This window comes from Emydura macquarii, unplaced genomic scaffold (genome assembly GCF_026122565.2).
Source record: "Emydura macquarii macquarii isolate MOO-44397 ecotype Brisbane River unplaced genomic scaffold, CSIRO-AGI_Emac_v2 contig_530, whole genome shotgun sequence".
NCBI lineage: Eukaryota > Metazoa > Chordata > Testudines > Chelidae > Emydura > Emydura macquarii.
The window spans coordinates 30,343-56,983 of NW_027130667.1; the positions used below are offsets into that span (position 1 = coordinate 30,343).

At 48.0% G+C, this 26,641-nt stretch overlaps 1 protein-coding gene across 1 annotated transcript; it reads right to left on the reverse strand.

Moving 5' to 3' along the window:
- Positions 1–23,315: 23,315 nt before the first annotated feature.
- On the reverse strand, positions 23,316–26,424 carry LOC137147317 (GTPase IMAP family member 7-like). Its single transcript, XM_067539330.1, has 2 exons — positions 25,472–26,424; positions 23,316–23,439 (listed from the first exon to the last, which is right to left on the reverse strand). Exons 1-2 carry the CDS (start codon positions 26,422–26,424, stop codon positions 23,316–23,318), a joined length of 1,077 nt encoding a protein of 358 aa, XP_067395431.1.
- Between the last annotated feature and the right edge of the window lie 217 nt (positions 26,425–26,641).

The following is a 26,641-nucleotide window of genomic DNA, read 5'->3' on the forward strand; positions in this document are numbered from 1 at the left end:
GGTGTGCTCAGCATCACAAGACCTGAGGGATTTAGGAGACAATGTCATATTCAAATGGGCTTTAAGCACTTAGGTGTCTAGTTTACATCAATTGGTTTTAGGTTTCTAAGGTCCTAAATCCCTTTAGAAAATGACATTCAAGCTCCTAAATCAGTTCGGACGTTGCAACGCTGGATGCGCCAACACCTGTAAAAATCGGGGCCAAGGTAATACTAGCTGATAGAAATGAAAGGATTTATTGGAGCGCTGGAACGAGTCACAACCCAGCACACACAGAGGCAGCACGAAATTGCCATTAAAACTCAGGGATCAAACATAACAGCATGATATGAAAACAAGACAAGAACCGTGTAGCAGTGAGACAAGAATGCAGCAGCCCCTCGTGGTGGCGATGGCTGTCAGGAACAGCTGTGTGTGAGCTTGTTGCCTAGCAACCCAGTGAGCTTGGCTGGGCCCGACAAACCCTCATTAAGCGACCCTCTCCTCCTCTCCCGCAGCAGGGTTGGGCGCTCACCCCACATCAGCCCCATTTTGTCACCGTTGTGTTTAGTAGAAGTCAGGGATCGGTCACAGTTCTGTGATTTTTTGTTTACTGCCCGTGGCCTGTCCTTGATTTTTACTAAAAATAACTGTGAGAAAACCTTAACCTGAATTATCGGCCAGTGCGGGGTTCATGCCCTCCAGGGTAGGAAAGCCCATTGCGAGCAGACTGCGATGCTGGGACACCCTGGTCTGACACACTGCACTCCGTGTACACTCTTATGGTGTGATTGTGTATCATTCATGCTTATCCTGACAGTGTAACTGTGTGTTGTGTAACACAAAGTATGTCCTGTGCGGTGTTTTTGGTATGCCCTTGACGTGCTGAACATTACTGTGATAGTGATATGTTTCCTGCAATGGCGTATGTGTGGTTATGAAGCTTTGCTATGTAATAATCCCAAATATGTGTCTCACGTGGTTTGAAGCAGATCCAGGCGAACTCTAAAAGCAGAGAGGTAGTTCACGCCTCACCCAGCTCCTCCAGGACCAATGGACTAGCCCACGCATGTGATAAGGCGATGCTCATTGACTCAGGACCTGGAGAAGACCCTGCAGGAATACTGGTGGTCACTTGATCCTGAAGCGGAGGCCCCAGAGGGGGGCACAGGGACATTTGAAAAGGGGAGACATTTTGGCTCTCTCTCTCTCTTGCAATCCAGCTACGGACAACATCAAGCAACTGAAGCACTGACCACAGAGAAAAGCCTGGTTGGAGGCTGACCAACCAGTCTGTAGAGAGAACCACCTAAGACTGTAAGGTTCTTGAAAATGTTAACCTCTGTTTAAAATGCGATTGGCTTTTTGATTATTTGTGATTAAATCTGACCTATCTTCCTCTGGCTTATAATCACTTAAACTCTTCCTGTACTTAATAAATGTATTTGCTTGTTTTATCTAAAGCAGTGCATGTGGTTTAGTGTGTGTTAGAGATTTCATTTAAAGGCACAGAGCTGGTGCGTATCAATTTCTTTGATAAATTGACAAACTAACCAATGAGCTTGCAGCACTGAACTCTTTAAGACAGAAGTTCCTGGGGTTGCATCTGGGACTGGGAGTGTTTGCTGGGGGTCATTCAATTGCATAATTCCTTGAGTGGCTGGCCAAAAGCACTCACTCACTAAATTAAGGGCCACTTGCTTACAGGAGGCTGTGCGTGGGCTGACCCAGGAGTGAGAGTTCACACAGCGGGGCAACAGCAAGATGACCCGCAGCAAACACCGCCAGTACCAGATGCAACCCACTGGACTCTGCAAGCTCATGAATGTCTGTCAGTGTATCAAAGAAATTGATATGCACCAGCACTGTCACTCTAAATAAATAAATAAATTTAAATCATAGAATATTAGAGTTGGAAGGGACCTCAGGAGGTCATCTAGTCCAACCCCCTGCTCAAAGCAGGACTAACCTCAGCTAAATAATCCCAGGCAGGGCTTTGTCAAGCTGCAGCAAAAAAATCTCTAAAGATGGAGATTCCACCACCTCCCTAGGTAACCCATTCCAGTGCTTCACCACCCTCCTAGTAAAAAACTTTTTCCTAATGTCCAACCTAGACCTCCCGCCCTGCAACTTGAGACCGTTGCTCCTTGTTCTGTCATCTGCCACCACCGAGAACAGCCTAGCCCCATCCTCCCTAGAACCCCCTTTCAGGTAGTTAAAGGCCGCTATCAAATCCCCCTCACTCTTCTCTTTTGCAGACTAAACAAGCCCAGTTCCCTCAGCCTCTCCTCATAAGTCCTGTGCTCCAGCCCCCTCATCATTTTTGTTGCCCTCCGCTGGACTCTCTCCAACTTGTCCACATCCTTTTTGTATTGGGGGGCCCAAAACTGGACACAATATTCTAAATGCGGCCTCACCAATGCCGAATAGAGGGGAATAATCACTTCCCGTGACCTGCTAGCAATGCCCCTCCTAATGCAGCCCAATATGCCATTGGCCTTCTTGGCAACCAGGGCACACTGCTGACTCATCTCCAGCTTCTTATCCACTGTTAGCCCCAGGTCCTTTTCTGCAGCCTAGCCCGTCGGTCCCCAGTCTGTAGCTGTGCATGTGATTCTTCCTTCCTAAGTGCAGGACTCTGCACTTTTCTTTGTTGAACCTCATCAGATTTCTTTTGGCCCAATCCTCCAATTTGTCTAGGTCACTCTGTATCCTATCCCTACCCTCCAGGGTATCTACCACTCCCCCCAGCTTAGTGTCATCTACAAACTTGCTGAGGGTGCAATCTACCCTATCCTCCAGATCAGGGTTTCTCAACCTTTTAAGTAGCAAGTACCCCCTAACTTCTGAAAATTTTAACAAGTGCCCAACACTCAATTTTGAATGGGATTTTATATTTACAGACTAATGGCAGCCATATATTGGAAGAAGGGCTGAGTATATAAGGCTGTGATATGACAGATGTCAGATCTAGTGTGGGTAGGGTTACCACCTTTACACCAGGGGTGCGCAACGCAAGTATGTACCTGGGCTAGAGGTGATGTTGGCTAATGCTGGGGAATATAAAGCGCTGTGCCAATATTTTTGCCATAGATTTGAGAGGAGGAAGGTGTGAGAGAGAGAGACAGGAACAGAGGGTAACTGGTACAATCTGGGGCTGTCATAGTTGTCAATTTCAGCTAGAGCAGTGAAATTGACACATTTTCTGGGCACTGCGATTTAAGCCAGGGAGGGGGGCTGCCACCTGGGCAAGTTGCAGGGGACTGCTGCCTGGCTGCCAGCCCGGGCGGTGGGCGACTGCCACCCACTCCGAGGTGGGCAGAGGAGGCTTCTGCACCGGTTGGGACCCAGGGATGTGGGCAGGCAGCTGCTGCCAGTCTTCAAGCCGGGGCACTGGATGCTGTCCCTTGGCTTGGAGCCAGGCATGGGTAGCTGCCACCCAGCTGCGAGCCCAGCTCCCGAGTCGCAGGAGGTTGCCACCGGGCTCCCACTGGGAGCTGTGCCCTGGCAGGAAGCTACCTGAGCCTGGCGGCCTGAAGGAGACACCTGGGCCTTGCAGCCTGGAGGAGCTGCCCAAGCTGCCAACCCCTGCGAGCCAGAAGAGACCCCAGGACCGTGCAACCTGGAGGAGCTGCTCTCCGCAGACGAGTCCGAAGAGTTCCTGGACCTGACGTCAAGCGACGAGGCTGAGGGCTTCTGGAACTTCTCTAGGGTAGAGTACCCCGAGGAGACGGGGAGCGACTCAAGGGACCAGGTACGCTAGGGAAAGGGTGGGAGGAAGTTGCCCGGGGCAGCTGACTGCGGTGCAGCTGAGCTTATGCTCGCACCAAGTCAGCGTGTTTTGGCCAGAGCCCCGCTGACCCAGCAATGGGACCCCGGTCACTGCCGGGGCCGTGGGCTAGGATGCAGTGGAGTCGGAAGGGCCTGCGTCCCCATCCTCCCTTCCTACCCTGACCTAGGAGTGATTGCCCACTGAGGGCTAGAGGCTGTTTCCCTGCTGCCTGCCCTGCCCTGCCTGAGAGCTGGGCTTTGAAGTGCTTACTCGACCTGCAGAGGGCTAGAGACTACCTCCTGTTTGCAAGGTCCGCCATGCCTAAAGACCGGGGCCTGGAACTGTGTGCTCGCCCTATCGAGAGCTAGAGACTGCCTCATTTGCTTGGTCCACCCGGCCTAACGCCTAGGGCTCAGAACATCTTACTCGCCTTATGGGGGACCAGAGACTCCTCCCCATTTGCTTGGCCTGCCCTGCCTATGGTCCGGGACCTCGAACTGCTGGCTCACCCTACTGCGGGCTGGAGCCTGTCCCCCCTGTTTTTGCTAGAACTCCCCACCCCCACCCCCACCCTCTCTCTCCTGGAAATGCCTCGCCTGCTGCATCCTAGGACTGCATTAGCCTTTCCCATGGCTGCATCACACAGACAGCTCAGAGTCATCCTGTGATCAGCCAATACATCCAGGTCTGTCTCCTCCTCTGTCACTTCCAACTGATAAGGCCCCATTTTATAGAAAAATTCTGGTTGTCAGTCTCTGAATGCATGACCCTGCACTTTGCACTATCAAATTTCATCCTCTTTCTATTATTCCAATTTACAAGGTCATCCAGATCCAAATCCCGATACTCTGATCCTCTTCTGTGTTAGCTGTACCTCCTAACTTGGTGTCATCCACAGATTTTATTAGTGCACTCTGATTTTTGCCCTAAGGTCAGTAATTCAAATGTTAAATAAGATGGGTCCCAAAACAATCCCTAAGGAATTCCACTGGCAACCTCACTCCAGCCTAATTGTTCTTCTTTCAGTCTGACCTGTCGTAGTTGCCCCTTTAAACAATTCTACCTTTTCATTCTCATATTAATCCCTTCCTGAAATCCAGGTAGATTAGATCCACTGCATTTCCTCTGGAAGGCTTGAGGTTGTTTTCAGCTAACAAGTTGTAGGTCGAAACTCATGTAAATGGCTAACGCGCATACCTGATCCTCAAGGCCAATGGCTAGTGTAAGCATCCGATGGCTCAGGAAGCCAGATCTCCTCTTAGTGATTCTAATGCCAATGAGAACAGCACATTTGCTTTTAGAATTTCCGTCTTACCTGCCACCTATCTGTAAGGACCCCCCCACGTCTTCCTCTACAGTACCGCCGCCTCGAGCGTAGCCCTAGGATCCTTGATGTAAGTAGAGTGATTAAAGTGTCTCTGCATGAATGTAACTACCATTATCACTGTTGTTCTCTCCAGATGGGACAGTGTCTGTATTTGTAAGTGAACAGATAAAGAATTCAAAACGTACCATGTAATCGATAAGAAAGTGTACATAATTGACCACTGGAACACCATGAAGCTTAAGCTGATTTATCAGACTTTCCGGTATCATGAATAAACCTCTTCAGTATTGTCTGTGCTGCCTGATTCTTGGAGAAAGAATCCTTCGTGCTTTACACCTTTGTCTAAAAATATCAGTTATCTTCTCAAAGAAGGAATTCAGGTTGATCCGGCACAATCTACCATTTGTAAAACCATGTTGTATTTTATCTCGATTACCATCCACATCGATGTCCTTAACTAATTTCTCTTTCAAAATTTGTTCCAAGACCTTGCATAAAATTGATGTCAAACAAACAGGCCTTAAAATATAGAAACTATGTTAGCAATTCTCCAGTCATAGGGCATGATGCCCGAGTTTACAGATTCATTAAAAATCCTTGCTATTGGGCTTGCAATTAATTCATGTGCCAGTTCCTTTAATACCCTTGGATGGAGATTATCTGGGCCCCCCTGATTTAGTCCCATTAAACTGTTTGAGTTTGGCTTCCACCTCGGATGTGGTAATTTCTACGTCCATATCTTCAATTCCATTAGCCACCCTGCCACACCCCTGACCTCTTCATTAGCCTCATTAAAAACTGAGGCAAAGTATTTATTTAGGTGTTGGCCTAGATAATCTTTAATCTCCACTCCATCCTCAGTGCTTAGTGCTCCCACGTCTTCTTTCCTTGTTTTCCTCTTATTTATATGGCTACAGAGCCTTTTACTATTTAATTGTAAGTTCTTAGGGTGTTCCCTGTAGTGCCCAGCCCCTGCTCCACTAGACACTCAGAATTACCAGGCCTGCTGTTCCCAGAACACACCAGCGTAGTATTTGTACGTTAGAACACACCTCTTCTGAATACGCAGCACTGAGATACGTTTATAGTGAAAACAGGAATACCTTTATTATCAAAGCACAGAGATTCAAGTGATAGCAAGTAAGAGAACTGGAAACAAAGAGTACAAAATCATAACTTACTTTCTAGAGCCTAACGTTAACAGGCCTCCTGGCTAACGAAGCTTCTCTCACTCAAGGTTCTCTTCAGCCAAGCAAAAGGGCTGTTCTTTTACTGCCTCAGTGAAGGGTGCCCGGGCCTCCCTTTTGTCCCCCCACATATTCTTCAGGAAACCTTAGAAGTGCACCTCAAGGTAAGGTTCTCTTTCCCCTGCTCTCCCCCCTCCCCCGTCCCCACTGTGTTACTCTTTCTGACAGTTCCTGTCTGAGGTTCTTACAATCCTTCATTTGCATTCAGTTCAGGCTGGTGAAAGGGGATCCACTGTGAACAAGACAATTCTCATCTAAACAGACAGATGAATGAACATCCCCTGTCTGGCAGAAAACCTGTTCGTCACCTTTGCCAGCGTCTAATCCCTTGACACCGACTGTGAGAACATGTTTTCAGTGTCTAGACACGTAACTCCTTACATAGCATCTGTTCATCCATTTCACACTGACACTGATGACCGGTGTGACACAGGCTTTCATTCGAGACCTCAGATGGCATTCTTTGGTGAGCCAGAATCAGGAGATTCCTGTAGCCCCCCTGCTCCCCTTGTCAGCTGGCGCTCAGAGGTTCTCAGGGGAGATGGTAACTCACGGCACTAAAAGGATAGGAGATTTGTCTTCGTGATCATTAGCCTATAGATGTCACCCCACGCCCTTAAACGGACTGACCCCAGGACCTCAACACGAGCCACTACTGCTTAAGCTAACAGCTCTGTTAGCTAACGCTGGGGTGGGCTTAGTGACCTGTGGGTCCCACCCACCACTAGAGGGGAATAGAGCACGACACGGGGGTTTCACGTGGGTTTCACGCCCCTCTGAACGTTCTCTGTCAGCTCAGGGCTCGGGTTAGCGTAACTCTTCAGCTACCAAAACACACCACAGCGGGATGAGTCTGTGGAGTGAAGCAGGGCCCAGGGGATGTATCCCAGCACCTGGGGCTGCACTGAGACATAACTCAGATCGTGGGACCCGGCTACTGCTGTGATTGGCAGCTTGAACATACCACAACAGCCAGAAGACAACATGTGCCATCCACAGCGCAGCCCCTTGCAGGCACCAGGGCAGGGGTCGAAGGCTGGCAAAGAAGGGAATGCCAGCGTCACTCAGCGAAACGGAGTTCAATCCCCAAACCCTTATGCAAGAGCCTGTACACAGGCAGCCATGGGCTGCGTCTACACTGGACAGCACTACACTGCCCTTCAGTAGCAGACCTGCCCCTGCTGGGGAAGGAGGCTGTGCACATGCAGCCGTGTTTCTGACATCGAGGCCATCTGAGGTCACATAATTAGAGACAGTATCATGATGCACAAGGGGCAGAGTTAAGGTTGTGACTTTACCCTTAATGTTGACATTTCCTGAGAGCTGATTTAGAAATAATTACAGATTAAAAATATCTATAAACGACGTTGGCTTTGTCTTGCACTCTGAGTTTAGAGCCCTGAGGGGGAGCTGCTGGCCCGTCCCCTCTGGTTACTCTCACTCCTCACATCCAGTGTTAGACCAGGCCTTGCAAACTGGTCCATGAAGGAGGGACCCTGCACACTGTGGAGCCCCACTGCCCTTGATGGGGCTGCGTGGCCACGAGGGTTCCCCTGCAGAGATCAGCCTGCAGGATCCAGGCCTGTGACTGGAAGCTCCACAGGGCAGGGACCAGGACTTTCTAGTTCTGCTGCAAAGTGTCTAGCTCAGCTGTGGGTGCTGTATGGAGCCATGGCAACGACAGCAGTGACAGGCTGGGTGTGAATTACGGGTGCCTAAGTCTGAAAATCTGCTTCTCTATGTTGCTGGGGGTGAATGGCCAGTGTGCTACGTGGGGGAGTTAGTTACCCAGCCATGAGGGAGGCTGTGGGTCTCTCTAATCCCCCGGGCCCTTCACACTGTCAGTTCTCGCCCTGTGTTCTGCCTTGAGAAGTGACACTTGGTGCAATGCTCCTCTCATTCACACCAGTGAGAATCAGGAGTGACTGCACTGACGCCAGTGGTGTAACTGTGGTGTGAAACCAGCGACAGTGAGAGGAGAACGAGGCCCACGTTGTCTGTATCCGTTTACTAGACCCCATCAAATGGTTATGTGTGATCTAACCAGGACAGGGCAGGCCAGGGGCCAGATCATGCCAGGCGGGGGCCCTGGAGCTGGCAGCTGAAACCCTCCTATGTAGTCAAGGTCCATGTGAGCCAAAGGCCCCCTGCCCAGCTCCTTGTGAGGCCAGCATCTGGCCAGCTCCCTGCTGTCCTCCCTCTGCCTTGGCTCTCCTGGGATGGGGGGAAGCACTGCAGAGAGGCTGTAGCTGCTCGCACAACCTGGTTTTGCTCTATGTTAAATCTGATTTAGCATGAAGGTGTGAGTATCACACAGTCTGGAGTGGCTTCGGGCAGACTGTCAAAAGCAGGGCAGACACACCACACTGGTGGTATGTTCTGTAATTAGATTTCACCAACCCAGTACCAAATGTGAACCCCAAAGTACAGTAGTCTTATAATGGAGTCACAGACAGTCGTCTTAGATGCTCTATCTTGCCACCCAGGCAAACTGGACTACCTGATAAAGGCTCACTTACCCCCCAAATCACAAATATTCCAGGTTACTCCCAGTCACTCGCCCAAGTTGAGTTTCATCCTAGATCTCACACCAAAGACAACTCTGGTAGCCAATTCTATAATAAACTACCAAGGGTTTATTAGCTAGGACTATGTCTACACTGCAGGGCTAATTTGAATTAGCTTAATTTGACTTTCAGAAACCGATTTATAGAAAGTGCTGCAGACTGTCCACACTATGGAGTTTTTGCTGGTTTTTCGCATCCCCACTGGCCAGCCTTAATTTGAATTAGAAAGCAGTGCAATGTGGGAAGCTATTCCACAATGCAACTAACCACAGAGGCTGTTGTGACGAGTGCCATCATCCCAGGATGCAATGCTGCTTCCCACCCCCTTCTTCCCCCTCCCCCCGACAAACAGGAAAAGGATTTTGTGCTGTTTTTTAACTCCCCCCTCACCCCCCGATCACCATTGCTGCAGAAACATGGAGCCAGCTGACCTGTGCTCTCATTTTGACCGTGATAAATACATTGCAGTTTATCCTGGACTACTTTAGAACTCGAGCAAGAATGCGAAGAAGAGTGATCTATGCCTCCGTGGATGCCGTGATACAAGAGATCCAGCAGAACAATGATCTGTATATTGCTTGCCTTTGATTTTTCCCTCCACCAACCCACACACTGTATGTTGTTTGTCTTTAATAATCATCCCACCACCGAAGCCCATGCGATATCTGTGCCCAAGAATTCCCTCCTGACCTACATATGATTTAATAAAGAAATGTTGTGGAATGATGCAAACCTTTATTTCTTCACATTCAAGTAATGGGGAAGGCAGGAGAGGTTCTTTCACTGTCTCCGGGGGGAGGGTGGTAACTTGCTGGCCAGCTATCAGTGTGGTCACCCCAGCTTTCTGCTCACATCCGGGGTGGAAGTAAGCACGTAATGCCTCCTGGACAATCTCCTCCGAGACCTATTGGGAGCTGGGGGGGAGGGGGAAAGCGGCATAGCCATCAGTGGAGGAGCATTATTGAGGGGCTGCAGGGGACTCTGTCTACGAGATGCCGTAGAATGTCTGACTGGTCCTGTATGAGTTGCAGCATCTCCAGCGTGGTGCTGTGATCATTGTCCTGCATTTGGTCAGCCATCTCTCTCTTTGCTCTGTCTGTGCGGCTGCTGAGGCGTCCAGGAGGTCCGCAGACATGTCATCTCTGCTTTTTTTTTCCTTTTTCTAATCTGAGACAGTTTGTCAGCAGCACTTCTTAATGGTGGGTCCGCTGCCCAGGTGTCTGTAGAATGAAAGATAAATAGCCAGGGAGCCACAGTTAGCATATTAATACAGTGATACAAATGTTTCCATTTCCCTGATGGAAAGCATGATATACTGTATCCACATGTAGCACAGTGAATAAACTCTTAAGAAAGTATCAATTTCCATGATTGGCCATTGAAACAATGTAGCAAAGAATTTCCTCTCACTGCTGGCATTTAAAACACATTCACCACGCGGGGAGGGGTGTGTGTGAAATCTTTCTAAGCCTTAAAGGGACAAACTGCAAAGGGCTTGTTGGGGGCGGAAGCTGATCACAGCTTGGATTTTAAACCCATTCACTGAGTGGTGAGTGGGGGGGATGCTGGCTGCCTTGTTTGCAGAGAAGAATCCTACCGTGCAGTGAGGGACAAGGCAGCCCTCCCCTGAAAACCCTTTTCAAGCGAGGGAGGGATAGCAGATTACATACATTAAATGTTCAATGTGATATCAACGGATGATAAACATAATGTTTTTAACACAAACCAAACATTGAGCCCTGCATAAGCACCCATGGCACTCAACAAAACACATGAGATCCCCTTCGGGCCCCACCCCCCCAACAATGTGCAAGGACAGAAATGTTAATAAGAAAGAAAACTCACCAGATGTGCCTTCCATGGGATCATTTGTGCTGTCCTGTGTGCTGCTGGACTGCTCGAGGGTCAGGAATAACTCCTAAGACCTCAGCTCGACTCCATGCTGGAGCATGTTTGGGCTTTGCAGTAGCCATGCTGAGAACAGTGGGAAAGCTCTCTCCACGCTGGCAGCAAACACAGGAAATGAAGATTCAAATTTTCCCGGGGCTGCTTGAGGGGAGGGGACTTTGAAATGGGGCATTATGGGATATCTTCTGGAGGCCAATTAATTCGAATTAAGACCAATTGTGTCTACACTGACACTAATTCGAATTAACAAATTCGAATTAGGTGCTACACCACTTGAAGAGGTGGACTTATTAATTCGATTTTAAAGGCTCCTTAATTCAAATTAACAATACACAAGTGTAGACGCAGGAGTAATTAATTCAAATTAAGGAACTTGAATAAACTGCCAGTATATGCCAGGCCTAAGAGCTGAGTCACTAAACATCTGAAATTCACTAAGAGCTGAACCAGAGAGGACCTCGGAATCCTAGCCTGACAACTGACAGAGCTGAGTCAGTAACAGTTAACTCCGGTGGGAGACAGGCACAGTCGGAGCCAGCCTGGTGCAGTCAGAGGGAGCCAGGCGTAGTCAGTGCCAGGGTCAGTGGGAGTCAGGCGCAGTCACCACCAGTGGTCGGAGACTCAGTGAGGCCCGAAGGTGGTAGGAGACAGCAGCAGAGGGGGCCTGGTCAAACCTCTGTCAGACTGGAGCCTGAATAGGGGGATGGGTGGAGCCACACCCAAGAGGTGGACATTGCAACTACGACTGTCAGTACAGGGGAAAGAAGGAAGGGAGAGGCGAAGGGCATGGGTTTGGCTCATGGTGATCATGAACTCTGTCTGCACTGTTTCCCAAACCAGTGCTGTGTTACCTCTCTTTTTCTATTAAAAGGTTTCTTTCTACACTCAGACTCTGTGCTTGCGAGAAGGAAAGTATTGCCTTTTGGGGCACCCAGGGGATAGTGTGTGATTTCCCAGGTGACTGGGTTGGGGCTCGAGCCAGTTTGGGGTTGTATTAGTGACAGGGACCCCTAGATATAGAACCCGGCCCTCGCTGCTGCCGACTTGGTCCGGCAGAAGGGTTACACAACCTAGCATCTGGAAGGTTGTATTTCTACAGGCGTGTGTCTGGAAGCAGCTGGCTGATATTCCTGTGTCAAGGGCTCATGGCAGATTAAAGTGAGCACTGGCTGGCAGCTGGGATAACGCTTAGTGCTGAGGATGTTTCACTCGTACTTGCTTATTGCCTGTGCTCATGACTTGCATTGCTGGGTGACAAGGCCAGTCCGTTGCTGGGCCTGCTTTGCCAGGTTCTGATTATAACTGCACTGGGGGCCAGGGGAGCCGAAGACTGACTGGTTTGTCTCATCGCTAAGCCTGGTTTGCCTCATTGCCAGTCGCTAATCCCTGTATCCGTTAATCAGAGTGCCAACCTGTAACTGTGTCCAGCGATCAGTATAGCCATGCATGGCGTGTCCTGTGCCGTTACCTGTGCACTCATTGATTGCAGCTCTGTTACTTTGTATCCTGCAACAATTGTTTCATAGTTTTAATAAACACAGCTTTGATCTGAATCAAGAGTCGGTGTTGATCCTTTCCAGACCTGGGGCTGTAAGTGCACTTCAGTGTAAGGGGCTGTCCCTCGTTACACACCCTGTGTTCACCGTCACCCTGCCCAGGGCTGGCACTGTCTAGTACTGTCTGTTGGTGAACATGAAATGAAGAATCTGAAGTTACTTGTCATTCCTAGAAACAAATCGTCTGATTGTAACTCTGCAAAACCAGCATAAAATCAGAACACTCTGAACTGTAAAACGTGTTTTGACTTCCACCCTTACTGCTCATTATCAGCCCAAGAACAAAATACAGGTTTCAAAATCTGCTCAACAACACAATATGGGGAACAAACAGCTTTACATGTACCTACCGTTCAGAGGTTTTTTAACCAAGTTGCATCCAGCTTGTTACTATCATAGCTTCAAACTGACATAGAGAAACACATTCACTACATAAGCATTTCATTTCCAGTTTGTACACAGTCCTACACAAATGGGAAAAGTGTTACTGCACAACTTAGACCACCCCTGCCTGGGCTTTAGCTGACACAATATACAGTAAATGCTGCTAATCACGGCAGCACAGCCTCACTCCCTGATAAGCTAAATAGATCACGCTCGTTAAGTCTCTCACTCTAAGGCGTTTTCTCCAGCCCTTGAATCATTTGTGTGACTCTTTTCTTCAGTTTTTCAACATCCTTTTTAAAACGCTGACACCAGAACTGTGTGCAGTATCCCGCTGTCCGTCTCACCATCTCCCTGTTTCTATTCACTGCTCCCATTTATGCATCCAAGAAATGCATTAGTCCTTTGGCCACAGCACTGCACTGGGAGTGCTTTGTCGATTTTTTTGTCCGTTCTGACCCCTAAGCCCTTTACAGAGACACTGCTTTCCAGGGGAATGTCTCCCATTCTGTGGGCAGGACCTATATGATTTGGTTCTAGCTGTATGACCTTGTGTTTAGGTTTTGTTAGGGCGCGCAAGACTTTGTGACACGAAATCAGTATAGCTTGACAAGAGCAAGGCCCTGAAAGCAATGCTAAGCTTTTGCAGCCAGTATAGCAAGAGTTAGGCCTCTCAGAAGCAGAACCCAGACACTGCCCTCTGCCCGACCTTGGGCCGAATGAGGAAGTGCCTTCGGGCCTGGAGAGGACCAAGATGAAAACATTCACCTGTTGATGCTTGATAAGCAGAATAATTCCTGTTTTAGCATTGAATTAAGCAGAAGTAATGCTATAAATTAAGCTCTTTTTGAAGTAAACAACTAACGTCACCTCATTCCCAAAGGTCCCTAACTAACTACCAATAGACTAATAGTAGCCAAATGTTAAGGCCCAATCCCTAAGGGGATTGAGATATACGTCATGTATTGCTGGGTAAAGCTTTTTGTAAGGTGAAGAGGAAAAGAGGGTATATCAGACCTCCGGGAGCCTCCCCTAGTGAGACTCTCCGTGAATCCGTGGAAGCCATAGCGGATGCCTCGGCCAGGACGGTTCCCTGGTCGCCACCCGCTTATCAGAACGAAGTATGGGTCTCCTCGTTCTTGCATTGGTAAGCGCCCCTTCACCCGCTTAGATAAGTCTACCCCTCCTACATCGATGGGCCTCCAGGAGTATATTGCTGTAGGTATCCTCTTGGCGAGTTTCTTCCTTGCTGTGTGGTTCACCTCACTGTTTACTAATTGTTGTTACTGCTGCTGTTGCTCAGCCGATGTTAACCTGCAAGTTGTTACTTTTTATCTTTATGGTTGATTGTGCCTGCATTTTACTCCATGTATTAAGACTTGTGCTGGAACTTGTTTCATTATGGCAGAGGACTTCCAGTCTTGTCTGTCTCGTTACCTCTCTCAATAAATAAGCTAAATTTTCAACCCATTTTGTCCGTTTGCTCCATTCCCGTTCTGTAGGCAAGGCCTATATGATTTGGTTCTAGTTGTGTGACCTTGTGTTTAGATTTGGTTTGACTGGGTCCAATTTACCAAGTGATCCAGATCGCTCTGTATGACTGCACCATCCTCATCATCATTTCCCACCCCGCCAGTCTGTGTGTGATTCCCCCACGTTATCAGCAGTGTTTTTATATTTACCTCCAGAGCACGGATGAGAGTCAGTGCTAGCATCAGGGCTAGTACTGACCCTGCTAGACACACCCCTTTGACAGCTCTTTTTTGAGCTCTAACACTTAGCCGGTTCTTAAACCGTTTCACGGGTGCTTTAATGATACCTTACAGTGCTAATCTTTGTACTCAGAATGTCATGTTGTGCTAAGTCCAGCACCTTACAACAGTCTAAGTGCAGTACATCTTCACAGGGCTCTTTTGTCGTCCAAACTTGTTATCTCCCCCAGGAGTGGAATCGGGCTTGTCGGACAAGACCTATTTTCCTGCTTTGTGCTCCCCACCATGCACAGCCTCCTGCCTGCGGTCCTGCAGTAGAGAAGCGGAGGTGCTCATCTGCTGGTTCGCAGGCCTGTGCGCTGAGGGTGTGAGCTCTCACCGTATCTCCGATAGGAGCGTGCACGCACTCAGAAACCTTGGAGAGTCATGTGGGTGCATCTGTCCTTCGGCTGTCAGGCACCTGCAAGTGCAGATCAGTTAAAATAGTCTCAGTGAATGTGGAGGTGAGTGACAGATACCCCAGATAAAAGTAAAACACCTGTGTCTGAGTTACATCAGCTTCGTGAGACTGTAATCCTCCTCCCATACAAATGGGCTGGATGTATTTCCTGGGCGCTCGGAAAAGGGACGTGCAAAGGAATCAATGGATGGGGTCACGCCCCTCCCTGCTTCTTTGGAACGTGTAAAGGGAGCCTCGGAAAGGTGTTTTTCTTTCAAACGTTGGGTTTCTTTTCACATCAGAAACATCCGCACTGTCTTCAGAGCGGTGCAGAGGCAGCGTACGGAGCTGATAGCTTAGAGGTCACTGCAACCTACGCTTCCACTGCTGCCTCTTTTTTCCTCCACGGGTGAGAAATATTAGTCATGGTGCTGAATGCCCGGCTGGAAGGTGCTGCGGTCCGCCAGTGACAGAGGCAGTAGGGACTTTGTAGGGCAGAACAGACAATACCAGCTCCCGCTTTCCCCCGTTTCCTGGAGGACGCCGGCGACCTTTGGGGGATGTGGGATGTTACATCACCACTTGAGGCTGAAAAAGAGGCTGCCATTCTCCTCGCCCCCAGCTGAGGGGGGCGGGGCTGTGCTGACTCTCACCGTGTGCGATTATGTGTGGGCAGGGATTGTTATCAAGACAGGCTCCTTCCACAGCTGGCTGGCGCGCCTGGAGGCAGTGTCAGCTCATATGAATTGCTAGGAGATACCTGCTTAGTTGTACCTTCCCCATTGGCCAATCAGAGCTCAGTTTCTATCTGCCTCTAAGGGTACGTCTACACCCATGGAAGCGTGTAATGCACAGACACTGCATGCCCAGCTAGCACGAGTGTAAAGAGCAGTGCAGATGGTGAGGCACAGCACAGGTGTGTGGAGTATAGTGCCCTGCGCACCTGAATCCCCAGGGTGTATATCCCACACACCCCTCTACATGCCCAAGCCATGCATCCCCCAACTACTCTGCTCTATTTAGTAGTGCAGTGTCCTACTGCCAGAGACTTTCCTTGCCCTGGGAAAGGCGCCAGCCGTGGGGAAAGGCTCTGGCAGGGGGCAGGCAGCTGGGAAAGGCTTTGTCAGCTCCCCACTGACAGAACCTTTCCCCACTGCCTCCCTGGAGCTACAGCCTTTGGTAGCAGCCTGTAACTAGGTGTGGGCAGGGATTGTTATCAATACAAGCTCCTTCCACAGCTGGCTGGCACGCCACCGTAAATGTAGACACAGCCGAACAGGAGCGGTGTGTCCCATTCCATTCAGTGAGACTCGGTAATTTTTGTTTAAAAAAAAATCTATATTCACTCTGGCACCGTGTCTTTGTACAGGGTCTGTTCTCGATTCCAGGTCAGTGAGGGCTTGTCTTTCCTACAGGAGAGATTACAGGAAATTCACTGTTTGGCACATCTATGAATGCTCCGGACAAGGGGCTAGACAATAAGTTAGCAAAATTTGTGGATGACACAAAATTATGTAGGTTGTTCAAAACCAGAGAAGACTGTGAGGAACTTCAGAGGCATCTAACAAAGACGGTGAATGAACAACATGACTGCAAACCAAATGCAGGGATATGATAGCAGCCTTTAACTACCTGAAGGGGGGTTCCAGGGAGGATGGAGCTAGGCTGTTCTCAGTGGTGGCAGATGACAGAACAAGGAGCAATGGTCTCGAGTTGCAGGGCGGGAGGTCTAGGTTGGACATTAGGAAAAAGTTTTTCACTTGGAGGGTGGTGAAGCACTGGAATGGGTTACCTAGGGAGGTGGTGGAATCTCCATCTTTAGAGGTTTTTAAACTGTGGCTTCACAAAGCCCTGGCTGGGATGATTTAGCTGAGGTTAGTCCTGCTTTGAGCAGGGGTTGGACTAGATACCTCCTGAGGTCCCTTCCAACCCTAGTCTTCTATGATTCTAAGAGAAGGTATTTATCACTTGTATTCAGGGAAACGTGATGGTGTGCACTCGCCTCATGATGCCTCCTGTTGGCTGGGTGCAAACCTACACTGTCTTTCTGCTCACAGTGCCCCATCAGCTGTCGCCCTCATCAGGCGGGTCTTCAGTGGTCAGCCCTCCAGCTAAGTCTCACACACTCTAAACACATGAAGGTCCCTGTCCCAGGGTAACAGAAGCCCAACAGGGCCTATCGCTGAGCCTTTGTTGGTAAGTGCAGTCTGTGTCTGGGCTCAGTTCTCAGCCCCTTCTCGGCTGACTTTAAGCCCGTCCCTGCCCTGTTTTAGAGCACTGCCTCCAGGGCTTTCTCCCTAGAGACTTCGTCCTCAGAAGTTCTCTAGTGTCCCTTTAAATCCTGTCCTTCACTTGGGCCTCTCAACAAGCCTCTCTCCTCCTCAGGGCTTAGGCCTCTTCCCCAGTGGCTGGGGGGGACCCAGGCCTGACCACTAATCTGGGACCCAACCCAGGATGTACTGCTTTCATGAACAGTTGCTGCTCTTGCTGCAGCTGCATTCCCTGCACTGCTTCCTACTCTGCTCCCTCACTTTAACCTTAGGGTTACAGCCCCAGGGTTCCCTATCTGCACAGGGTTTCTTCCAGGCCTCCCTGCCTGGAGAGACCCTCTGTCTTATCCCTTCTGTTCCCAGCAGGAACTGGCCTGCTTATGCCCTGCAGCACCTTTTAACTGAGCTGGGTGAGCTCTGATTGGCTGCTTCCCTGCAGCCTTTCTAGGCAGGCCTGGAGGACCCACCTTCACTGCTCTTTCACCTGGGGTGAGGTGTGGTAGGACCGCACAGCCTTCAGCAGGGGGCTCAGAGGGCCTGGTTCACCCATCACAGGAAACTTAGAACGATACTGAGTTGCCAGACAACTGGGCATTTGCTGAGAATGGACCTGATTCAATACCCCTGGAAATCAATCCAGGGGGTCTTCCCATTGATTTCAATGAGCTCTGAACCAGGTATTGTGATTATATCTAAAATGGGACATATGGTCACTGCAGCTCCTGAAGCAGAGATTCAGTGATGACTGGTCATTCAAAGACCAGCTCACTCTTCCTGGCCTAGACTTCGCTCAAGCAGAGAGAGATGAAAACTGGCCAGGATTATCACTCTTCCTGGAGAACCAGTGCAGGACAAACCCTCCCAGCTGTTCTCCCTGGACAGAGGAGGAGGAGCACTTTCAGTCAGCAGTTCCTTCTCAGGCAGACTCAGGAGGGAAAAGGGGGAGCAGGGTGGAAATTCCCAGTGGCCTCCCCCCATGAAAAGAAATAAAGAATACTAAGCTAGCCACGTGCCCTGGTAGTAGTTTAACCCTGAGGAGAAGAGCTGGTGGTCTGCTGCCCGCTCTGATAACGTCACAGATAATCTCATCACTCCGTCTCCTCTCCCAAGTATTCTCCTCTTGCTGTCCTCTTCCCCTCTTCTTTGCTTTACACCACTTCAAGTTCTGACCCCTTCTGTCTTTTTCCCCCTCCCAGCCTCCATCTTTCTCCTCCCTCTTTCCTTCTGTTCCCTAAATGTGCATGCACCCCCACACCTCTGATTTCAAACCCCATGTCCCCTCCCCATTTGTCTTTTGCTGCTCTGCTGCACTCCTCTGGTGTTTGGGGAAGATGCGCTATTAACTTTTGTTGATGCCTTTGGGGTCATTTTATCCATCTTTCTCCACTCCCAATTTCCTGCTCCTTCTTTCCTCCCTGAAGTTCTTATTTTCCTTTGGCATCCGTTAAGAGATGACACACACACACATATTTACATGGGGAAAAATAACTAAAAAAAAAGCTAGCAGACTGTAAACTTATCAGTGTTCCTTCCTATACAGATTTCCACAAAAGCTGGTACTGCTTTTTCCCCTGTGACACACTGCACCCCATGTCCAGATTGCAGAGGGGAACATCACAACTGCTGCTTAGCCAGTAGGTCCCCAGTCTGTAGCTGTGCATGGGATTCTTCCGTCCTAAGTGCAGGACTTGGCACTTGTCCTTGTTGAACTTCATCAGGTTTCTTTTGGCCCAATCCTCTAATTTGTCTAGGTCACACTGTATCCTATCCCTACCCTCCAGCATATCTACTGCACCCCCCAGCTTAGTGTCATCTGCAAACTTGCTGAGGGTGCAATCCACCCCATCCTCCAGATCATTAATGAAGATGTTGAATAAAACCAGCCCCAGGACTGACCCCTGGGGCACTCCACTTGATCATTAGACATGGAGCCATTGATCACTACTTGTTGAGCCCGATGATCTAGCCAGTTCTCTATCCATTTTATTGTCCATTCATCCAATCCATACTTCTGTAACTTGCTGATAAGAATAATGTGAGAGACTGTATCAAAAGCTCTGTTAAAGTCAATGTATATCACATCCACCGCCTTCCCTACATCCACAGAGCCAGTCACCTCTTCATAGAAGGCAATCAGATTGGTCAGGCATGACTTTCCCTTGGTGAATCCATGCTGACTGTTCCCGATCACCTTCCTCTCTTCCAAGTGCTTCTAAGTGCACCACCCATCAGCAACTCACCTCACATTCACCCTGAGTGGTTCAGTTTAACCCTAATTATCTGTTGCCTCCTGAATCTCTCTGGTCAGCGGATCTGCGCTCTGCAATCATCCCTGGAATATCAACCGGGGCCAATTACAGCAACCCAGACTCCTGGTCATTCCCTTGGTTGGATCTTCACCTGGTGCCCTGGCCCTGCCGCTGCAGCCCTGCCCAGGCCTAGGTGCTGATGGCAGGGGCCAGCCACACAAGAGCTGACGGCTGGGCTGGGGGTTCCTGCCATTGCTCCTCTTCGTGCAGTCTGGGCCTCCCTCCTTTCTGGATCACCGTGGCCGGTTTTCAGGCAGGTGGATCCTGGCCAGCAGGACTCATCCCTCTCCCTTCTGAGCAGAGCAGAGCCCCCACTGCTCCAGCCCAGAGACCTGTGAGCAGGGTCTCGCCATCACCCGCACAGAGCTGACGTGGGATGGCAGCAGATCACACACACGCAGAACATGCCTCACCCCTGACACACAGAGCTGGTGTCAGCAGGGACCCCCAGAAGGATCCGCTGCACCGGGGCGTGGGAGCAGCAGCCAGCGCTGTCCATTGTGTTCTGTGTGTGGAATGAGTGCTGGAGCTCAAGTCTCAAACCAGCACCTTCCCCTCCCCCTACGCCGTCCCCCCCTTACTGTATCCCCCCTCCTCCAGCTACCCCTGCAGCCACTTGCCCCCTCACCTTCCTCTTGCCTCCTTCATTCCATGCCCACGTCCCTGCCACCTCCTCTCCCTCCCTCCCTTTCAATCTCTCTAACCATCCCATGCTCTCAGGTCAGCAGCTGCAGCTCTGGTCCATTTGCTCCACACCCTCAGGAGGGGAGCTCCCCTCCCCGGGCCCATCTCCTCCTCCAGCTGCCCATCCCCCTGGCTACCTGCAGGCGCTAAGGCCACACCTGACCCCTTCCCGTGAGCGATGGCAGCGTCTTCCCCAAGCCGCGGCAGCCCCATCCCAGGACCAGCACGGGCTTAGTCTGCCCTTGGGGTGGGAGTGGGACCAGGGCCAGGCAGCTCCTCTCAGCCCTGTGCTGCTGACAATCTCTGAGAGAAGGCTGGGCCGGCTCCTGGGGATCTCTCACCCCCACGATGGGCATGGAGTCAAGTGACCTGCAAATGTATTTCCCAGATCCAGTCTAAGCTCTCAGCTTCAGTCCTGGGACACCAACCTCCCTCCCTTCTCACCTCCGGACCCACCTCAAGCCTAGGGATGTAAAATAGCAAATGGTTAACAGGTAAGTATTAGTCTCACCATTTACAAATTGTGTTAACCATTTAACTGTTCGCTGCATGCGGGGCTGTGCACGTGGAGGGTGAGTGGGGCCATTGCAGGGTGCTGCAGGGTGGGACGATGGGGGGCTGGGACGTGCAGGGATTCAGGGGAGAGCTCTGGTGGCTCAGCTCTTTGGCACCTGCTGAGCAGGCAGCAGAGTGCATGAGCCAGGAGGCAGCAGCTGAGGTGCACCTGGGTGAAGGGTCTGAGGGGGTGGAGCAGTCACGGGGAGTGTCCCCTGTCCAGGGGCAGGGCCAGGAGCAAGGCAGGGGGCAGATGGGCTCGGAGGTGTGCAAGGCATGAGGTGATTTATTGCCCCTTCCTGCAGGCTGGGGGCAGTGGGCCATGTGCGCCCAGGGAGAAGACTGGGAAGCCAGGGCAGAGGCACCAGTCCATGTGGCCGAGGTCACGTCCCCTCTTGCTCCCCGGTGTCTGCCTCACCAGACAAAGCCCACCCCAGGTGCTCGAGCATGGCCCGGGCAGGGCAGAAACTGCCCCCCCCCCCACAGTCTTCCCCGGTATGTGTCTTGCTGCGCTGGCTGAACAGCCCCTCCACCCCCCAACACAGCCAACCCCCTGCAGGGGAGAGCCACATGGCGTAGGAGCAGCAGCCGCAGCCACGCACCCTGGAGATACCCAGATCCTCCGCCACTCACCTGGGTGGTGCAGCCGCCGCAGAGCGCACTCAGCAGAGGGGATCCCAGTATCCTCGCCCCATGCCGGCCCCACTCACTGGGGAAGCACACAGCATACTGGGGCTACAGATGTAAAGTATGTCGTTTAAATGTTTAAACATTTTTTTTTTTATCATTTAAACGTTTGTTTAATTAAATGATATTTTACATCCCTACTCCAGACGCCCAGTTCACCCTGTTCCAGTCCTCCTTTCAAATCAGCCCTAACCTGCTGAATTCCCCATTTCTCCAGTCTTGGCCCCATGGCTATGCCAATAAATCCAGTCCTTATCTACTGCTTCAGTCTTGGACCAGTTGTGACAGCCTGTATCCTTATGTGCACCCTTTTACAGGACTATGATAGATTTTGTATAAAATATACCTTGTGAAGTATCGTTTGAAAACTCATAATTTGCTGAGCATTATTGTACTAGTAAAATATGTGTGGCAACATTGTCTGGGAAGATATAAGTGTCTAACGTATGATATTACTAAGACGTGTTCCAAGTCTTGAGGGCAATGACAAACCAGTTCCACAGAGAAAAAAAGCTAGCTGACACCTCAGCCTGGTGTCATTCGATGGACCATCCCCCAAGTAAGTGGCCATTCTTTGGCAGGAAAGAGGGTGTGGGTGAAAAAACTACATCTTGACAAAAGAACAGCTTGGGGTTCCGTCCACACAGACTTTCTGTCTCCTGCACCTCAGCTGGAGATGATTCGCAAAGAAGAGAGAGTGCTATAAGAAGAGAGAACAAAGGCCCCAAATTATTCCTCCCTTTCTCTTTACCCATGGCAGTCACGACACCTAACAAAAGGAACGGTTTTGGACTGGGGGAGGAATCCTGATGGAAAGGAATTCAGCCAGTAAGACTGCTGAAGCATGTGGTTAGAGAGACCTTTGCTTTGAATTCACTTGGCTTGTTAAGTTACGCATTAATTGCATTTTACTTTTATTTTTTTGTAACCAATTCTGACTTGTATGCCCCATTAGCAAAGCTTTGGCTATGGTCTCTCACAGTATTCTTGTCAGCAAGTTACAGAAGTATGGATTGATGAATGGACTATACAATGGATAGAGAGCTGGCTAGATCATTGGGCTCAACAAAGATCAGCATATCAAACCACTAATTAGCATTTGTTCTTTACCAGTATTATGTACTGTGAAATCTCTGTACCGAAGACCACCTTATTAAGAAAACACGTCTAAGGAAAGCGCTGTTGTACAAACCTCTCAAAATTAAACAAGCACTGTTTAGGTATCACTTGAAATGTATTTTATTTCATGTTTCGATTGTGTTGAAAATGAAATTGAGCAGGTAATCTAAGGTTCTGAGGTATGAAGTATTAGATAGTTGTAGTGAAAAAAGTATATGAAGTAACCAAATTAATGGTAATTTTTACATCCTGATAGTCTTTTTTTTAAAGTTATTAATACGGTGGTTGCCAAAGCTTGTAAAAGACTGCAGAAGATACATGGCCTTTAAAGTGAAAGAAACGAATTGTCTTTCTCTTTGTTCTTCTAAAATATTAGACAAGTAATTGTTTTCCAGTAACAAATATTAGAATTGAAGATGCAAGATCAGGTTTGCATTCTGCTTTCTCTAACTGATACTGAATTTGTTTGTCTTTAAAAAGCATGTTTACATTTTGCATTTATATTTCAATGAGTTACAATAAAATATTTTCATCTCTATTTATAAGTGGTTAGGAATATGGGATTTTGTTGGTTTTATTTTGTTCTTTTAAAGTGTCTAGGCACCAAACCTGTTAACATTCCAAATCCATTCTAGGGAAGCTACAGGGAATCAGTGGACACTATGGCAGCTCAATCTCACTGCCCTAGGTGGTAAGAGGGAAGGGTGTATGCACAACCCAATGGACATGGCTAGTCAAAAGGTTCTGGGCTCGTCCACATGAGTCACACACCCCTACAGAGGGTCTGTGTGGACAAACACTCAAAGAAGAATTCTTCTTGAGCCTCCCGAAGAGGATGTTATGGCCCTGTGTGCTCCCACAGAAGCATCCAGGGGCTGTAGTAGAAGGGAGAATCCCTTCACTTGTTTATAAATGGAAGAAAATATTAATTTTAACTCTAAGGATTCAATAACTGCTCCATAGTAAATGTAGCCTTTTATTTTATTTAACGTGAATTTATTAATTATGTTGTATTACACCACTATGGGTTTGGTTCTGGTTGCTACAGTTTCTAGCTCAACAGAGTGAAATTTCCTGTCATGCTTTTCTTACACATGGAGGATCTGGGAACATGCAAAGTCCGAGGATAAAGACCAGAGACACAAGCACAAGTACCAAGTCTTCTCTGTGTGACAAGTTTTATTAAAGTAATAAGTAAAGTTACAATTACACAGGCACATAGTAATCCTACAATAACCTATGTAATAATTATAAGTGTAGTCATACTCACACCCCTAATGCTATTTTAGGGTCCGATGGACCTCTCGTTAATTGATTACTAGTACAGGGAGAGTTCCTGCAGGAGTTTTTCCTGTGGATATTCCCACTTTTACCCAACCAGGGAACCTTTTGTATATTGTAATTCTAAGAACGCCTAACACTTTAGGCATATGCCTGGTGTCAGTCCTCCTTCCTTTATCTGTACTTTCACACCCCATGAATATCAGGGTGTCCCATTTTTCATAGATTGTTTGTAAGTCCTATTATTGTCATTAGCATCTACACATGACGTGTACCCTGCAGTCAAGACAGACACTCAAAGATGTTACAATCAGGAGTCTCAGGGTCTCGGACAATACATTGTTGCCTATCGCAATCAGCTAATGGCACATCTTTAGCGTAATCTTGTGACCGTGGGTGCATAGAGTTATTCCTAGGTCACCCACTCATGTCAAGCATTCTTAAACCTATGGCCTAATACGGCTAAGCTAAAATATTACAGTTCTCAGCCTGTAGGCCTTGCGTTTCAGCCATGCTTTACTTAGATACCTTATATACACTCATCACTCCTCAATATTTATTAATCCTATACTTCTATAATCCTACAATTTAAATCTATTTAGCACACATTGATTGGATATGATATAGCATATAAATTGACCCTAACATCACATAGCACAATGATAAATGGATGATAAAATGAACTAATGGGCTATATAAACAATATTTGGGTTAATACGTGTCCTAAAATTCAGCATAAAACTACACATTCATCAAGTTCTAAAACCTCAAGTGCTGCCATAGTTCAATAAAAATAATTGAATTTATTTTCATATCATCATTCATAATTCATGGAAATTATCACATGACATTTCACAGCAAATCAGAAGTTAAACAGGAGAATTATGGGTAGGCTACATCCATAGGTAGGACTGTGGGAGTTACACAGCAGTTAGAACTGGTTGAATAAAGCATTCAGTCACAAATACTTTAGTGAATAGAAATGTTGAGTTGAATGTGAAAAAATATTTACAAACCTTGAAGGTTTCATGAATTTTCACATAAATGGTTTGAAAATCCATAGCCTGCATCATTGGTTATTCTCTTGCTTACAAACTTTTAATCCAGAAGCAGAAACAATACCATGTGACTTAGGTGCCCAGTCAGAAGTTACAAATACCAGATACAGACTAGTCAGAATGAATTGCTTGCGAACAGCCAATAAGCTGAGCACTGTTCATCCAAACTGTTCAGTGAATACTTATGAATGGTTATTTTTATGAACAGATTCTGATTTCTGTAAATGCCCAATGAACAGAAGTAAGGTCTACATTCACAACCATATTGCAACAATATTAGTCACAAAGAATCTAATACATCAACCCAAGCTTATTCCAACTTGTAGCTCAAAAGAACTTGTAGCCAGAATCATTAATGGAACGAACACACAATGTTAATAAAGAACAAATGCAAATAGTTTCATTTACTCATGCATTGTAGACATCAGCTGTAGGGTATGAAAGTACAAGGCTGACTAAGAAGCTGATACAAAGGTAAACTTCCATGCAGAAAAAATTAGGGGGTTAAAGTGTTACAAAGCATTGAAAGTCCATTCATAACTACTGAAAAACTGGAAAAGTGGCCAGAGAAAGAGAAATTATAGTAAGTTAATTATTATTAAAGCCAGCGTTTGAATTTTTTAAAAATAGCTTTTCTTATAGTAACATCCTCATCAGCCCGTTCCCTGAGTTCTCTTAGCTTTTTCTGGTAGCCATTTTTTATTTTCTCTATATCTTTTTCCAGTTTTTGTTTCATGTCCTCCTTCTGTTGTTTCAAAGTGTTTTTATCAAGTAAGCCTTCTTTCTTTAATTTCTCATCTAGATTTTTACATTTTTCATCATACTGAGATGTCAGAGCTCTTATTTCTCTTTCCATCTCTCTCATGAATTCTCTGAGCATCTTGATTTTTTCTTTACTTTTCTCCTGAGCATATTCATACATCTCATTAGTATAATATGAGCCTCCATTCTGTAGCACCATCTTATCAATCATTTCAATCAGCTCTGAAATCTGGTCTGCCTGCTCCTGTCCCTTCGCTTTGTTGTTGAAAGCGCAGCATCGATTCCCGCACTTTTTCATCAACGTCTGAAGATCTTTGTCATTTAACTCTTTTAAATAATCATGTAATGTCATATCACCTAAGTCCTCTTTTCTGGTGAACAAGAAGATCATGTACTTCACAGCTTCTTCCCCAAAAACGTCTAGTATTAGTTCAATTGTTTTTTTCTCTTCTTCAGTGAAACGACCCAGCTGTATCACCAGAACTATAGCATGGGGTCCTGGGGAGGAGACCACGACACAACGCCCTATTTCATTCATAGTTTCTTTTAAAGGGACTACGTCAAAAAGCCCAGGAGTATCAATGACTACAATGTCCCTGCCGTTCCAATCTCTTTTTGCCTTACTACATTTTACTGTAACGGATTGTGCTGTGATTTTAGACACAAACCTTTCCCTACCAAGGATGCTGTTTCCCGTTGCAGTTTTCCCAGCTCCAGTTTTACCCACAAGAACAATCCTTAGTTCGGATTTCTCAGTGCACTGGCTGGCAGCTCTTGGGCCTGGAAGAAGTAAGTTTGACAATGTCATTGTACAGATAATAAAGTAACAGTGGGTGTGTTGGGGGATTTCCCTTTCTGTGATTCTAACTGCTGTAAGGCCTCAGTTAATTGGCATGGAAACATTTTGCATTTTGGAGCAAGGTAGCAAAGCGAGTGGTTCGCATTGGCAGCCTGTCACCTTTGGAGGACTCGATTCAGATCTCAGTGAGTTATAGATGTATTTGAGACACTTGGAATCTGCTTCT

Bases quoted from the DNA above. Each gene is read 5' to 3' on its own strand.
- LOC137147317 (XM_067539330.1), bottom strand. From the start codon at position 26,424: ATGACATTGTCAAACTTACTTCTTCCAGGCCCAAGAGCTGCCAGCCAG. The intron at 23,440-25,471 runs ATTCAAACGCTG...GTTAAAATTAAT, and splicing joins AGAAAAGCTATTTTTAAAAA to ATTTTCTTCCATTTATAAAC.